We start from the raw sequence: 16,615 nt of genomic DNA, 5'->3' as shown, positions 1-16,615 counted from the left end.
AGCAAGCACACGCATGCTCATCGTGTGAGGGCGGCGGCCTGGCCATCGGCCGCAGCAGCACACGCGTGGCCCCGACAACACCGTCCTCGTGTGACCATCCTCCGTCGCCTGGCCGCTCCGCTGGGGTCAGAGGTCGGAGGGGAGAGGCTAGCTGCGGACCTCCACCCAACACAGCCTGCCTCAGTCGCCTCAGGTCGCCGCCAGCCCCCGGGCCCTCCCCACCTACTCGGTCCCGCCGAACTCCGGCCGCTTCAGTGCGCGGGTGGGGACGGCCCTCTGCGTCTGCTTTTACCTCAAGTGTCCACGTTCACACCTCAACAGTCCCAGCCGCCACCACAAACACTCCCGCACAGTGTCAGTGCCCTCCTGTTTGACAAGACAGGTCGACACGGTTCAGGGCCCGCCCTGCCCCTCCCCGCCCCACGCGGCGGCCCTCGGCGGCACTCACCCCGCTCATCCGACTGCAGCTGCGCCTCCAGGTCCTCGGGGGACACGTAGAAGTCGGCGTCCTCCCCTGCGGGCGCCCGGGGCTTGCACCGCCCGCAGCAGCAGTTGAAGCAGCAGCACAGGCAGCAGCAGAAGTAGCAGCAGGTGAGCACCCCGCACACCCCGAACAGGACCTGCATGGGCGGACACAGGGGCGCTGGTGGGGGCCTCCCTGACCCCCACCCACCACCACCAGCCCCGGGGAGAGGCGAGGGCCCGGGCCACGAAAGCCCCTGCGGACCCAGGAGCGGGAAGACGGAGGGACAGAGCTCACTCGCTTCAAGAAAGGGCTGTCGGCACCGCACAGCGGCCTCCCCGGCCTGGCGCCTGCAGGCGACTTGGCCTTCAGGTAAAGTTAGGGCAAGGACGAACGTTCCAAACGGGTACAAATACATGGTACGTCCAAAGTGTCTCAAGCCAGAGAGATTCCAAACGAGTCTTCCCTGCTAGCGACAGAACACCTACCCGCCGCGTGACGGGAAAAGGCCCCCCCGCCTCCGTGGAAGAGCAGACGGTGACTCAGAGAGCAGAGTGGCACCGCTGGCCCCGTGGTGGAACCCGGGCACTCACACGGGATGGGGGCAAAGGCTGCCCCCTGCCCGGAAACCACTCCCCAGGGGCACAAACCCTTGGCCCAAACACCCTGACCCCGCGAGACCTGAAACCCGAGCTGGCACCAGGTCACCTGCCCCCCTCACCTTGGCCCACCAGCTGGAGAGCACGAAGTAGGTGTTCACGTTCTCCTCCCCGAACTGCTCGGCCACGTAGAGCCCCAGCGAGCCGTACTTGTCGTAGATGTTCCTCTTTGTGGCGTCCGTCAGGATGGCGTGGGCATTGTTGATCTCCTTAAACTTGTCTGCGGCCTCTGGGTTATCGGGGTTCTTGTCGGGGTGATATTTCAAGGCAAGTTTCCTGCAAACCAAAACCATTTCTTTGTCCCTAATTCCACATTCCCCCGTGAGAGGGCAGGAAACCTCACCACGGAGCTGGAGAATGTCAGATGGGAAGGCACCTGTGCAGTCGTCTGGGGCAAACCTCCTGGCCCTGACCTGGCCGCACCAGCCCATCCCTCTTGGACGGCGCCAAGGCGAACCTACTGGTGAACCTACTGCTGACCTCTAGCGTCCTCGCGGGCTAACTGCACATTTAGCCGAATAAAGTGATGAGCAAGGGTCCTACTGTCTGCTGTGTAGAACTGCACAACGGGGAGAACACAGGAGAGGACTCGAAGGGTACAGATTAACGAGTGCACTCAAGGAAGCCGAACGGAAGTTCGACGTGAAGGCTACGTGGAGGAGACGGTCATCCCGGTGTTGAAAGGAGGAAATCATTCGACACTGAAGCCCAGTCTGCTCTGATGAACAGACTCAGACCTGCCTCCCGGAACTGGCTGCTCCAGGGTAGACAGCGTGGATTATCCACAACTGTTACTTTTTTGTTGCTAAGAAAATACCAATATAAGAATTTTAAGCTACAAGGGAACACGCTACCATACAAAGGTAGATGGAAGTATTCCCAGTCACACACGGAGTCAGCGGGCGAACCCATGGCGTGGTTCTTGGTAAATGCAGATCAAAGCACAAGAGGTACAAGGTCCTCCTGCAGTGCGCGCTCTTACCGATAGGACTTTTTAATGTCATCTGAGGTTGCATTCTTGTCCAGCCCCAGAACATGGTATAGTGATTCCCCAGAGGTAGAGAGTGAGCGCTGTCTCTGGTCTGCCATGGTAGGCTAATCTACAAGAAAAATGCAAAGAAAACATCAAAAACTATAGATAAAGATTCCAAGTGCAAAGCTGGTGGACTTTATTCCACAGGACTGCTTTAAGCGAGCTATCACAGCCCTGCTACTGGGGGCCGTGAGGTTCACAGGCGCAATACATCCAACTAGAACACAAAGGGGTGTGGGGAGTGGTCCCATATGGGGAGCAGAGGCAGAGTCTGCGACGTGCCTGTGGGGTGCTGGACTACTGCTACACACACTGTAAACAACTGAGTGTCCTTACTGTCCTCCCTAGAGCGACCTCTAAATAAAAAAATGCAAAGTAGTAGAGGTGAAAAGCCAAAAGAAAGAGGGAAATGACGTCTCTATACTAAAAAGTGAAATAAAGAGGTTGTCAGAATGGATAAAAACTCAAGACCCAACTACACACTTTAAAAAGAGTCTCAACCCGGGATCGAATCCCACGTCGGGCTCCCGGTGCATGGAGCCTGCTTCTCCCTCTGCCTGTGTCTCTGCCTCTCTCTCTCTCTCTGTGACTATCATAAATAAATTAAAAAAAAAAAAAAAAAAAAAAAAAGAGTCTCAAAAAAAAAAAGTCTCAGATGGGGCAGCCCGGGTGGCTCAGCGGTTTAGCGCCGCCTTCAGTCCGGGGCCTGATCCTGGAGACCCAGGATCGAATCCCACCCATGTCAGGCTCCCAGCATGGAGCCTGCTTCTCCCTCTGCCTATGTCTCTCCCTCTCTCTGTGTCTCTCATGAATAAATAAATAAAATATTTAAAAAAAAAAAAAGAGTCTCAGAAGACTTTAATACAAGTACTGACAAAATTAAAAGGAAACCCACAGCTATAGAAATCTTCACACCCCTCTCTCAGAATGGACAAACCACAACAAAACAAGAAAAATAGGTGATCTGAAAAACACTATCAACCACCATAACCTGATACTTAGAGACACCTAACATGTAAACAGTTTTTTTTTAAATCACCCAAACATGCCACATGTTAAGACTCTAAAACAAGTTTTAATATATTTATATGGGTTGAAATCATACACAGTGTGTTCCCTGACCTTGGCAAAAATTGTTAGGAACCCAACAATAAGATACCTAAGAAAACCTCAAGTATTTTTTTAAAATAAAATTTGTTTTTTGGGGATTTTGTTAGATTTTATTTATTTGAGAGAGCACACAGGAGTGTACGAGCAGGGGCAGAGGGGGAGAGGCAGAGGGAGAAGCAGACTCCTTACTGAGCAGGGAGCCTGATGTGGGCCTCGATCATGACCCCAGGATCATGACCCAAGCTGAAGGCAATCAACTGAGCCCCCCAGGTGCCCCAAGAAAAATTACTCTGAGTTGAATAATAAAATATATTAACCAAGATCTAAGATTCAAGTTCTATTGCTTTAGAAGCAGCAGGGCAGACCCATAGGAAATGGAAAGCAGGAAATAATAAAGAGCAAAAAATCAAAATAAAAAATAGATAAATGATAGAGAAATTTAACAAAGTCAAAAGCTGGCTCTTTGAAAACAATAGCAAAACTGATCAACAGCTGACCAAAGAAAAAAAAAGAACAGAAATGAATGACATGAGGAAGGAAACAAAGACAGGTCATCAATATAGACCCTATAGGCACAAAAAAGATGATACAGAAAATTACGGACAACTTTATGCCAATAAGTTAGATGAAACAGATAAATACCTTGAAAAATACAATTTACCCAAATTAACACAGGATGAACCAGAATCTGGTTAGTTCTAAATGCATTAGCACAATTGAATCTGTAACAGAAAACCTTCCTACAAAGTTCCAGGCCTTGATGACTTTTCTATCAACTATCCAACTATAAATCTCAGGCAAACTTTCTCAAAAACCTTTTCTGTTTTTGGAGGCCAGCATGACCTCACAGAGACATTATGAAAAAAATCCCTCACAAACACAGACGCAAAAATCCTTAACAAAATTCTAGCAAATCAAAGCTAATCAAACAGAAATTATCCCAAGAATGCAAGCCTGATTCAACATTTCAAAATAAACCAATATAATCCACTATATTATAGAACAAATGAGATAAATCACATGATCATCTCAACAGATTCTTCAAAGTATGTAGCAAAGTTCAACACTAATTCATGATTTAAAAAATTCTCCAGGGGCAGCCCGGGTGGCTCAGCGGTTTAGCGCCGCCTTCAGCCCAGGGCGTGATCCTAGAGACCCAGGATCAGGATCGAGTCCCAGGTCGGGCTCCCTGCATGGAGCCTGCTCCTCCCTATGCCTATGTCTCTGCCTCTCTCTCTCTGTGAGTGTGTCTCTCATGAATAAATAAATAAAATCTTTTAAAAAAATTACATTAAATAAAAAATTCTCCATATACTGGGAATAGAAGATAACTTCCTCAGTCTGAAAAACCTATCTATTGCTGATATGCTTACTAGTGAAATACTGAATGGTTTTCCCTTAAGATCAGAATGTGACAAGGATGTCTGCTCTCACCAGTTCTAGCCAACACTGTTCTTGGACCCTGAACACCATGACAGGGGACAAAAAAAAAAAAAAAAAAAAATCAAGACATAAAACTGTCCCTACTCACAGAGGATTTGGTGGTTTATATAGAAAATCCTAAGGGATCAACAAAAAACAAAAACAGAACAAAAACTAACCAAATTAAAACAAAAACCTACAACTAATAAGTGAATTTACCAAGGTCACAGGATATAAACATTTAAAACTGTATTTTTACTTGAGAGCAGTAAACAATTGGAAAATAATATTATATACAAGTTTCATTTACAGCAGCATCCCAAACCACAGACTTAGTTAGGAATAAAAAATTAACAAAAGACATACAAGACCTCTAACTGAAAACTACACATTGCCAAGAGAAACAAAGGATCTAAAAAATCAGAGCTTTATCATGTTCATGAATCAGAAGACTCAGGACTATCAATCTTCTCCAAATCGATGTACGGTTCTATACAATCTTAACTCTAATCCTTGCAGGCCTTTTTGCAGAAACTGGGAAAATTACTTCAAAATTGTATGGAAATACAAAGGGCATATGTTAGCTGCAGCAACGCTGGTACACAGGAATAATACATGAAAAGATGTTCATCATTAGTTATTCAGAAATGCGGACTAAGAGGAGGTACTACTACATACCTACTAGAATGGCTTCTATTGAAAAATGAACCACATCAAGTGTTAGCAAAGATGTAAGGGAACATGGACTCTCATACATGCTGAAAATGTAAAACAGTACAACCCCTTTAGAAAACAGCCTGGTAGTGCCTTAAGTGAAGAGGTTAGACGTACACTCACCGTACGAGCCAGCAATTCCACTGCCGGTATAGTATTTGACCTACATGAACTGAAAACACACGTCTACACAAAGACCTTACACCAATGTTCACAGCAGCTCTCCTCACAATACCCCAAACTGGGGAATAATCCAAACGTCCCTCGACAGGTGGATGGATAAACAGGGGTCTACCGCAGAGCGGACTACCACGCGGCAGGAATGGAATGAGCCACGCACGACTCTTCAGCATGCTGCTGAGCGAAAGGGGCCGGACCTTAAAGAGAAACTCTAGCAAATGCAAAGTCATCTATATAAGGTGGTCTGAAAGCAGAGGCAGAGAGAGGGACGAGTTACAAGGGCTCAGGGTAACTCTGCACAACTACCTGGCACACACCTGCTGTGGCACCCAGCAGTTCTGCTCCTGGCTGATTTATCCAAAAGAAAAAGAAACACAACACGTGTTCACATAAAAATCTACAACATTCATAGCAGCTTTATTTGTAACAGCCCCAAACTAGGATCAGTCCAGATGTCCTTCAACTAAATGGTTAGAAACTGCAATACGCATGGGCAGGATGTAACAGGACTTGGCAACAAGACCACTGCTGCATGTGTCCACTGGATGAACCCCGGGGAATTAAACTGAGCAGATAAAAGCCAATCCCAAAAGGTTACACACTACACCACTGCATTTATACCACACTTTGGAAATGATACAATGTTAGAAACTGAAGAGGGTCTGGTCAGCTGGTTGCCAAGGGTCAAGGAAGAGGCGTGGGTGGGACTCACTGGGTGACCTGTGGTACTGAGGATTCCAGTATCCTGGGTCCAGTGGTGGACACACAAACCTGCACAGGTGCCAGCTCTGTACAGAGGTGGGACACACGCACACGAATAAGTACAAGTAAAGAATGAGGACTCGGAGTAAGGCTGGTAGATTATATCAACACCAGGATCCTGGTGAGGATAGTAAATTAAGGTTTGGCAAAATGTCACCGTTGGGAAAAACCAGCAAAGTGCTGGTTTTCTTAATAACTACACGTGAATTTACAATCATCTTAATTAAAATTCCAATTAACAGCTCATTACTATTCTAATTCAAGTTACTTGGTTGGTCTAGACCATTAAAAGAAGCTTTGAGCAACCCAGGTGGCTCAGCAGTTTAGCGCTGCCTTCAGCCCAGGGCCTGATCTTGAGACTCGGGATCGAGTCCCATGTCGGGCTCCCTGCATGGAGCCTGCTTCTCCCTCTGCCTGTGTCTCTGCCTCTCTCTCTCTCTCTCTGTCTCTCATGAATAAATAAATAAAATCTTAAAAAAAAAAAAAAAAAAAGAAGCTTTAACTGGAGAGAACATAGCATATTGCTACCAGCAACAAAAGCTAGATCTAGCAGAGCTGGAAGCAAGAGAACAGTGGGAAAAGACGACCTCAGATACAAGGTCCTGGCCCAATTCTTTCAGATTATCAAAGGGAAGGAAGCCCAAAGATGCAAAATGATTTACCAAAATTCATAAGTAATTAGTCACAGAAGCAGGCCCAGAAGCTACTGCTGATTTCAAGTTCAGGGATCACCCACACTAAAGGTGAGTCGGCCTTCTGGTTCTCCAAAAGGACACACTGTCCTAAGTTATGCCTAGCTGGGGACGCCCGGGTGGCTCAGTGGTTTAGCGCCTGCCTTTGGCTCAGGGTGTGACCCTGGGGTTCCAGGATCGAGTCCCTCATCGGGCTCCCTGCATGGAGCCTGCTTCTCCCCTGCCTGTGTCTCTGCCTCTCTCTCCCTCTCTCTCTCTCTGGGTCTCTCAGGAATAAATAAATAAAATCTTAAAAAAAAAAAAGTTGTGACTAGCTGAATTGTCTTTCCTGCTGCTTAACATTAACAAAAAAATATAAACAAACCACCTTCTCAGGAAATACAGGGACACCCCTAAAATAAAAAAGGGCTTCCAATCTCTGCACTATGTCTGCCTCTGTGAAGGGAGCATGACAGGCCTCGGCGGCACCCGGCCCCATCACACGCCTGCAGATCGCACCCAGAAGTCAACCATGTGAAAAACGAGGAGATGGATTTAATTCCTAAACTCAATACTGATTTAATAATCTATTATGTGACGATAGCCTACTACTTTAATAAGCTAATGTGTTCATAATTGCCAAAACTTAGGCGCAATGAAGATGTCCCTCAGAGCGAGTGCATAAACAAACTGCGACCATGCAGACACTGGATATTCTTCGATGCTGGAAAGAAATGAGCTACTGAGCCGTGAAAAGGCTCCACACTGGGTGACTCCATCTCTATGACATCCTGGAAAAGGTGAAACTCCAGGGACAGTACAGAGATCGGTGGTTGCCAGGGGCTGGAGGAGGGAGGGATGAGAGGCAGAGCACGGAGGATTTTGGGGGGATGAAACCGTGTGACACTACGGTGGCGGATACATGTGATCACAGGTTTGTCAAAATCCCACAGGAGGTGCAACACCAGAGTGCCGCTAAGGGAAACTATGGACTTGGGTTAGTAACGCATCAACCCTGGGTGGGTCAGCGGGCCAACGACGCGCCACACCAACACGAGCTGTGCGGGGACAGGAGAGCCGTGGGGTGGCGCAGCAGAAGGGAACATATGAGAATTCTCTCTACGCTCTGTCCAATCTTTCTGTAACCCCGAAGCTGAGCAGCCATCAACCAGGAAACAAAGTACAAAAGAGAGAGTTGAGGAGCCGAGGAAGAATGGCAAGCTTTTCAGTTCTGCGATCCCCAGAGGCTGAAGGCTACTATGCCTATAAATGAAAAGAAACTGTGGAAAAGAGTAAACTAGGACGACAAGGGAGTGCCAAGGAGTAGGACCGCTCTGGGACCTCGCGCCTGAGCAGGCAGGCGTCCCTCTGCCAGCACAAGCCGAGGGCGTGAGGGACAGAGTGCAGAGGAAGTCACAGTCGGGGTATCTTCCAGGGAGAATTGGCACAAAGCAAACAAAATAGGAAGAGAAATTGTGTAGCAGGAAGTTGAAAGATAAGGAATACAGGCAAACATAGGGGGGGAAAGCCAATTAAAAACAAAAGGAATGGCGGGGGGGAGATCCCTGAGCCTGAGTGGCTCAACGGTTTAGCGCCACCTTCAGCCCAGGGCGTAATCCTGGAGACCCGGGGTCAAGTCCCGCATCTGGCTCCTTGCATGGAGCCTGCTTCTCCCTCTGCCTGTGTCTCTGCCCACCCCCCACCCCCATGAATAAATAAATAAAATCTTAAAAAAAAAAAAAAAAAAAAGGAACCAAAACTAGAGCAGTAAGAAAACACAGGTGTGCCAACTGAAAAGCGCTATCAAGTACCAGGGCAGGACTGAGAACTGCCCAACACCAGAAAAGCTGCATATTCCAGAAGAAAAAGATTTTCAGCCTAAAATTCTATCATCCACCAAGCACAAAGTATGCAAATAGAAGTTTGGGAAGAGCACGGCTCCTGCCTTCTAAAATGAAGGCAGAAAGAGAGAAGAGGGAAGACGAAAACCCGGGATGAGACAGTGAGACGCAGGACCCAGGCCACAGGCTTCCACTCCCTCCTGGCCCGACGACAACACAAAGGCTCACCCGGGCAGGACAGGGTGCTGGGTTGACGGCCACTGGGGGCAGGCCCACCTGGATCGCCAGACTGGGCTCCTGGAGGGTGGCAGCCCATGGGGCCTCCCGCCCTCCCCAGCAGGCTCCCCAGCAGGTACATCACAGATGTAGAGACGGAAATACAGAGAGGTGAGGTCAGGATCTGAACCCAAACCCAAGGGCATCACCCCTTGACCCTAAGCCTAAGGGATGATGGCGGACACACAATAAAACACGTCTCCCCGCCATCTGAGGGAGACCTCGGGGAATCAGGGAGGGAGAAGTCTAAGGCCAGCTCTGCAAGCTTCCAGCTGCGTGAGCCTGGGCAAGTCCCTGCCACGCGGAGTCTCCTCCTCCGCTGTGGACCTCGCGGCAGCAGGCCAGCACGGGGCCAGCAGGGCCCCTGGTGACGCTGGGTGAGGCAGCACGTCGCAGCCGGCCGCCCAGGACCAAGTATCTCCTCCAGCTGGTCCGTGACAGGGAGCCACGGCCTGTCCAATCGCTGCCCACTAAGTAATTGCTTTGGTTTTTATTCTCAGTTACCCAATATCTACTAGATAGCTGACCTCCAGACCCCATCTATAGAAAAACATTAATAATTAATACTTTTTTCATCTGCTCTGTAAAAATAATCAACTACAAGCATTCTTCTTCTTATTACATGTTCCAGATAATGGTGTTTTGCTTTGTTTACCAAATCTAAGGTTTTTGGCAACCATATGTCAAGCTAGGCTCTTTTCCTTTTCCTTTTTTTTTTTTTTTGCTAGTCTCTTTTCCAACGGCATTTGCTTATTACTCTCTCTGTCACATTCTGGTAATTCTTGTAACATTTCAAACTTTTTCATTGTTATTATATTTATCATGGTGATCTGTGATCAGTGATTCTGACTCAAAAGCTGAGATGATGGTTAGCATTTTTTAGCAATAAAGTATTTTTAAATTAAGGTATGTACCTTTTTTAAAAAACACAATGCCACTGCACACTTACCAGACAACAGTACAGCATAAACATAACTTTTATATGCACTGGGAAACAAAAAAATTCATTTGACTCACTATACTGCTTTGCTTTACTGCAGTTTTCCTGGAACCACACCCACCACACACACTGGAGACATGTTGATGATATCTAAAGGCAGTCAGCTACTTAAATTTAACCCTGTGAAACTTTCACATTTTATTTTTTTTAAAGATTTTATTTATTTGACGGAGAGAAAGAGAGACTGAGCCCACAGGAGCGGAGGGGAGAGAGGCAGAGGGAGAGGAAGCAGCAGACTCCCTGCTGAGGAGGGAGCCCGACTAGAGGCTCCATCCCAGGACCCGGAGATCACGACCTGAGCCTAAGGCTGACTTTACCAACTGAGCCACCCAGATGCCCCCAAACTTTCACATTTTAAATTATGATTCACCAGTACTACTTACAAGTCAGTGGTCAGCCAGATATCACAGATGTGACTATAATGAATGTCAAAAATTTCCTAGCCTCAGAACTATCCTAAGAAAAACCAATACCATTAAATTTAGATTTAATTTTCTTAGTTTCAATGGATTGCCAGTAACTATATCCAAACTTTTTTAAATATTTTTTTTTTCAATTTTTATTTATTTATGATAGTCACAGAGAGAGAGAGAGAGAGAGAGAGAGGCAGAGACACAGGCTGAGGGAGAAGCAGGCTCCATGCACCGGGAGCCCGATGTGGGACTCGATCCCAGGTCCCCAGGATCGCGCCCTGGGCCAAAGGCAGGCACCAAACCGCTGCGCCACCCAGGGATCCCTCCAAACTTTTTTAAAGGCTAATATTTGCTTAATAAAAAACTATACCTAGGGCACTTGGGTTAGTGAACACCTGCCTTCAGCTCAGGTCATGATCTCGGGGTCCGGGAGAGTGCCCTGCATCGGTGGGCTCCCTGCTCGGTGGGGGGTCTGCCGCTCCCTCTCCCCCTGCCCCTGCCTGTGTGCTCTCTTGCTTACTCATTAATAAACAAACAGATAAATAAATAAATATTGTTATCTCTTCAAACACAGAGATTAAAAACAAAATTATTTAGCATCCTGAGTCATTTGTGACTGGCAGCTTTCTCCCTTGTAACTCGAGTAGCACAAATCTGTAACACGGAGCATCAGAATGTTACTGAAGCAACATCTGAACATTTCTGACCCGATAATATTATAATCAGGCAAGCTCTCCACAGACGGAGGCATAGACTAATATTCATGTGGACACAAGAACTTACAGAACAAGAAGCTTCTAGAAAAAATGATCTGTCAAAACACCAGCCAGTGAAGACACAAACCAAAAGGTAGCAGTCAAGAATGGAAACCAGGGGTAGGGGAACGCCCGGGGGGGCTCAGTGGTTTAGCACCTGCCTTCGGCTCAGAGCATGATCCTGGGGTCCTGGGATCGAGTCCCGCACCGGGCTCCCTGTAGGGATCCTGCTTCTCCCTCTGCCTGTGTCTCTGCGCCTCCCCCCCGTGTCGCTCATGAATAAATTAATAAAATCTTTTAAAAAAAAAAAGAGAGAGAGAAACAAATAGACTTCCCACTGAACATGGAGCCCAACTTGAGGCTTGATGCCACTACCCTGTGATCATGACCTGAGCTGAAATCAAGAGTCACATGGTTAACTAAGCCATCTTTGTGCTCCGAGGTGAAGGCATTTCCAACAGAAACCATTCAAGAGAAGTCAACGTTATCCCATCAGTCCACTCTTCTTACTTCAGTTAATGATTTATTCACTATTTCCTCTGGCAACCAAACTGGAAAGGTAGCCCACAACAAATGGGAAAATTTAAACCAGAAGACAACCAAAAGTTAAACAAGTGCTACCCACTGTAAGGAAATGCAGTGGTTGTTACAGCTGCGGAGGACTCCCAGGGAGCACTGCACCCCCAGCAAGGAGAACTGTGCCCTGCTGCTTCACTGATCCCGGCTCCCTAACACACACTGCTTGGCATCCAAAGCGCCTGACACTTGGATGGGCGGAGGACGGCCACTGGAGACTGTCACAGCTCATGCATGACCCTCCAATCACACGCTATCAACATATTCTGTGTTTTTTTTCCAACTGGAATTTTAATTAAATTATCATGCAATATGGAACTATCTTTATAATATTTCCCATCAAAGAAAACAGAAACAAGATCCCTATTTTGATCATTTCTGCAATGCTAAGAGGAAAGTCCACTTGCTGCATCAAATGCATACGTGTTCTTTTTTTTTAATATTTTATTTATTTATTTATTTATGATAGACAGAGAAAGAGAGCGGCAGAGACACAGGCAGAGGGAGAAGCAGGCTCCATGCCGGGAGCCCGACACGGGACTCGATCCCAGGACTCCAGGACTGCGCCCTGGGCCAAAGGCAGGCGCCAAATCGCTGAGCCACCCAGGGATCCCCTGCATACGTGTTCTTAAAGAAGATGCCCTACTCACCCATTTCCCATTACTACGAATAATTACATACGATGGCACAAGCACAGGGCAACACCCCACCTAAAGGACAAAGACCATATATCCACGTGGCTCACGTGGCATTTATCATCCTCCTAATAACTTATTTGAAAATTATTTAGTGAGTCTCTCACATGCCAGGCATTGGGAGCACCGCACCACGATGAACAGGAGATAACAATCTGAGAGCAGGGACTGAGTCCAGGGAAGGAGGGCACCCAAAATCAGAATGAACGCAGTTCCCCAAGAAAGCCATTTTATGGCAACAGGCAACAGAAACACCTTGTTTATGTTTTAAGATTATTCTGGCTGCAGGGTATACAATTAATATGAAGAAAACCATGCCTAGGTACAAGCAAACCGCTGAAAACCAAAGATCAGGAGGAAATCTTGTAAACAGAAAACTGACATTATCACATAGGAACAATCATCTGAATTCCATGCTTCTCATCAGAAATCCTGGAAACCAGAAGGCACCGGAGCATATCTTTAAAGTGTTGAAATAAAAAACCCGTCAAACCAGAATTCTATTTGCAGCAAAAACATCCCTCAGAAACAAAGGTGAAATAAAGACCTTTTTAGAAAAACAGAGACTAAAAGAACCCATGACAAAGACCTAAATTACAGTAAATGAGGCTGGAGAGTTATTGAAGCTGAAGGGAACCAGTATCAGAGAGAAACCAGCATCTTCAGGAAGGAATCAAAGTCAAGGATAATTTTTTCCTTCTTGTTTTAAAAAAATACATAGAACTGAAAGCAAAAGTTATCAACATTGGCTTGTAGAGTTTAAAATGTAACACGAAACACACAGGACTCGCGTGCGCTGGAGGAACGGGGCAGGGAGGAGGTGCCTCCACTTCGGGGCCCCTCCTTGTGCACAAGTGAGAGACATCAGCTCCAAGAGTGAACACCACAAATGGCAGCAACAAGGACTGATCATTTCCGGTCTATTCCATATGGGCTACCACTCACCAAAACAAAAAGGGTGACCTACTGACACAAGCAATAAAATAGACACCCCTCTAACACATTACGGAGGACAAACAGGCTGGGCACAGAATGAGCCCATTTATTAGAAGATTAAGAACAGGACAAACAATCTATTGTGATATAAACCAGAAAGCTGCTCGTTTGAGGGTGGTGAGGGTAACTCTAACCTAATTGGGGTAGTGATTTCACAAATGCGTACATACACCAAAACTCACTGAAGTTTACTAAGATCTGTGTATTTAACTGTATGTCAATTTTACCTGCATTTAAAAGCAATCTCTTGTAATTAACGTTATTTGTTCTCAAAGCAAATTAGACACTATGAGAAGTTCAAACAGAATATAAAATTCTCCAATCACCTAGAACCAGCTGCTTATTTTTACGAACTCTCATCTGGACACAGCCACATCCATTTCTTTCTGTTACATCTATGGCTGCTGTCGACAGAGGCTGTTTAACCACAAAGCCTAAAAATATTGTCTGGCCCTTTAAGGAAAAAAAGTAGTTGCCGTGAATATTACTCAAATTGGTATTTTATATTTTGAATCAGGAGATGAAACTGATGCTTTCTAAGCATAAAAACTATTGAATTTCCACACCACTTCACAAACATTTCAAAAATTCACGCTCAATCGCCGAGCCACCCAGGCGTCCCAAAAATTCACGTTCTAATTAGAAACCATTGCTAGGCAGCATGCACCCCTGAAAGTTCCATGTTCAGTGGGAACACAGTCTTGTAACTAAAAGACAAACTATAAATGGAAGGACCTTATTCCAATCTTAGGATATGTGATATTGGGAAATCCATCAGGAAGCTATGGGCAAACAGAAAGGTTATGAAAGGCCATATGAAAGAAAACAGTTAAGGCGAGAAAGAAAGAAGTTTCATGGTTTTTTTTTAAACCCTAAATTCAACTTCTGAAAAAACTTGTTGTCGGGACTCCTGGGTAGCTCAGTGGTTGAGCACCTGCCTCTGGCCCAGGGCGTGACCCCGGGGTCCCGGGATCGAGTCCCACGTTGGGCTCCCTGCATGGAGCCTGCCTCTCCCTCTGCCCGTGTCTCTGCCTCTCTGTGTGTCTCTCATGAATAAATAAAATCTTAAAAAAAAAAAAAAGAAAAAAGTTATTGTCTTAATACTTTATTGTCCGTATTTCCTATAATGAGCAGATATACTATAGTGATTAGAAGAAATAAACACTTCTCCAATACAGGAAAAGCAGATCACCTTACACACCTGACCCTACAACATACAAAGTGAAGAGAGCACTGCATTGTCCCTGGTGACGCTTCTCCGCCACTGTGAATTGCTGGTTTGCACGTGTCTTCTGCTCCCCTCGTATTTCCTTCCGTCTCCCCAGCATCTGGTGCCACAGGCAGGCAGCTCCAGGCTCGGCGGCAGGGGCAGATCCCACGAAAGTGCCACCAGCCATGAGATCCCGTGATATCCCAGCTGGGCTGATTCGGTGAGCAGTCTTCACGGGGTCTAGACCTTTAGATGTCTCTGCATGTCCTTGGGGTGATGATGTGGGAATTTACCACCTATCTCTGAAGCAGCCCTGCACCAGGTTGTTGTTCCTAAATCTATTCTTGGTAATTTCAAGGCAGTCCTGAGACCCGCGTTCAAGGTCTGGAGAGCAGCCACGCCTACCTGAACTACACTTGCCCTAATTGATGAACTGCCCTCAGAGGTCTGCTCCGGGGCTTCACTCCAGGAGGGATAAACCACAATCTCTGGGCTGGATCTTCTTTAGTAACATCGTGTCTTTAAAAACAAACAAAGGGCCACATTTTGCATCCTTGTAGTGCATCCTGGTTTGTGCTGCTGGAGCAACGCAAGGGCCGGGCAGACAAGAAGGCTCATACACACACAACGACAGTGCGCTCTAAAATGGTCAGAGATTGCCAGGCACAAGAGGCAGAAATCTGCTAGGACGGAGAGTTTCCTGGAAGACACATGGTTTGCCCTCCTCTGTCCCTCTCACGACTGCGAGGGAGCTTCTGTGGTGCACACCTCTGTTCCCATCACCATTCCTCTCCAGTCCTTCTCTGATACCCCATGGGCTGCAGCAGCAAATTCTAGCTCCCTGGTCTGCCCCACTTCAAGGCCGTTTTGGACACAGGACCTGCCCACCACCAGCATCTTCCCACCACTGTGTCCACTGGGTCTTGGGGCCTGACTGCCCACCACTGGCTCTTAGGCAGACACAGTGCTGTCACACAGGAATACCTGGGCCCTCCTAAAACAATGCCCCAAGCCCTTCCACGCAGAGAGCTCCTACATGGATCCCTGAGCCCTGCAGAGACATCCCTGGCCACTGCTCCCAGCACACATGGCAGAGGCCCATCACGTCCCGTGGAGCTCTCCTGGGCCTTGAGCACATGTCTGAGTTGCTCATTTGTTCACTAATGTTTGAGAGCACCTGCTACATGCCATGCTCTATTCTCAAAGCTGGAGATTTATCAGTGAACCAAATAAACAAAAGAGCCAAAAATCTCCATACTCACAGGTCCCGTCTATGCTCCTCTGAATGCTTAGAGACCTTTAGGGAAAAGAGCCAACTACTTGGACTCCCGTATTCCCAGTTGTGGTCTCAGCACACAGCACACATTTTTTAAAAAGCTGCTGTTAGGGGAAAAACTGAAGTATGTGTCAACTTTGGAAGAACAGATTTGAAAACACCTTAAAAGGAAAGCTATTTTAGTTCTAATTATTTTTTTATGTAATATGTAATACACAGAATGAAATACATGGCGTGTGCTCACGCGTGCACACACACACACACAAACAATTTTAGGTAGGTTGCACACCCAGCGTGGAGCCAAGTGTGGGCCTGAACTCACGACCCTGAAATCAAGACCTGAGCTGATATCAAGAGTCAGAAGCTTAGCCAACTGAGCCACCCAGGCACCCGGGGAACATGTAAGTTATAACACATAGTGATAAACACCACCATCCCATCCTTCAAATTAAAAACTTGAAAATTACCAATAACCTTGAAGTTTTCCATGTTCTTCCCATCATACGTTACCCTGAATTAATGTTTACGACTCTCTTGCTTTAAAATATTACCTCATGTTTCTC

General features: G+C 46.8%; 1 protein-coding gene across 3 annotated transcripts in view; it reads right to left on the bottom strand.

The window, feature by feature from the left end:
- Positions 1-16,615, bottom strand: part of DNAJC5 (DnaJ heat shock protein family (Hsp40) member C5) — a 33,568-nt gene that overhangs the window by 3,395 nt on the left and 13,558 nt on the right. For 2 of the 3 annotated variants that reach the window (XM_072801817.1, XM_072801818.1), the window contains exons 2-4: positions 2,105-2,222; positions 1,185-1,398; positions 449-620 (exon numbers count right to left, since the gene is read on the bottom strand). In XM_072801817.1, the coding sequence (XP_072657918.1) occupies positions 449-620; positions 1,185-1,398; positions 2,105-2,211 (493 nt within the window). In that variant the 5' untranslated portion in view covers positions 2,212-2,222. Of the gene's footprint in view, positions 1-292; positions 367-448; positions 621-1,184; positions 1,399-2,104; positions 2,223-16,615 lie in introns of all 3 variants that reach the window. The other variant, XR_012018875.1, reaches the window with a different exon arrangement.

The sequence above is a fragment of the Canis lupus genome, chromosome 26, assembly GCF_048164855.1.
Source record: "Canis lupus baileyi chromosome 26, mCanLup2.hap1, whole genome shotgun sequence".
NCBI classification, from domain to species: domain Eukaryota; kingdom Metazoa; phylum Chordata; class Mammalia; order Carnivora; family Canidae; genus Canis; species Canis lupus.
The sequence above is the reverse complement of the archived record's forward strand: the minus strand, read 5'-3'. Positions and strand labels throughout refer to the sequence as shown.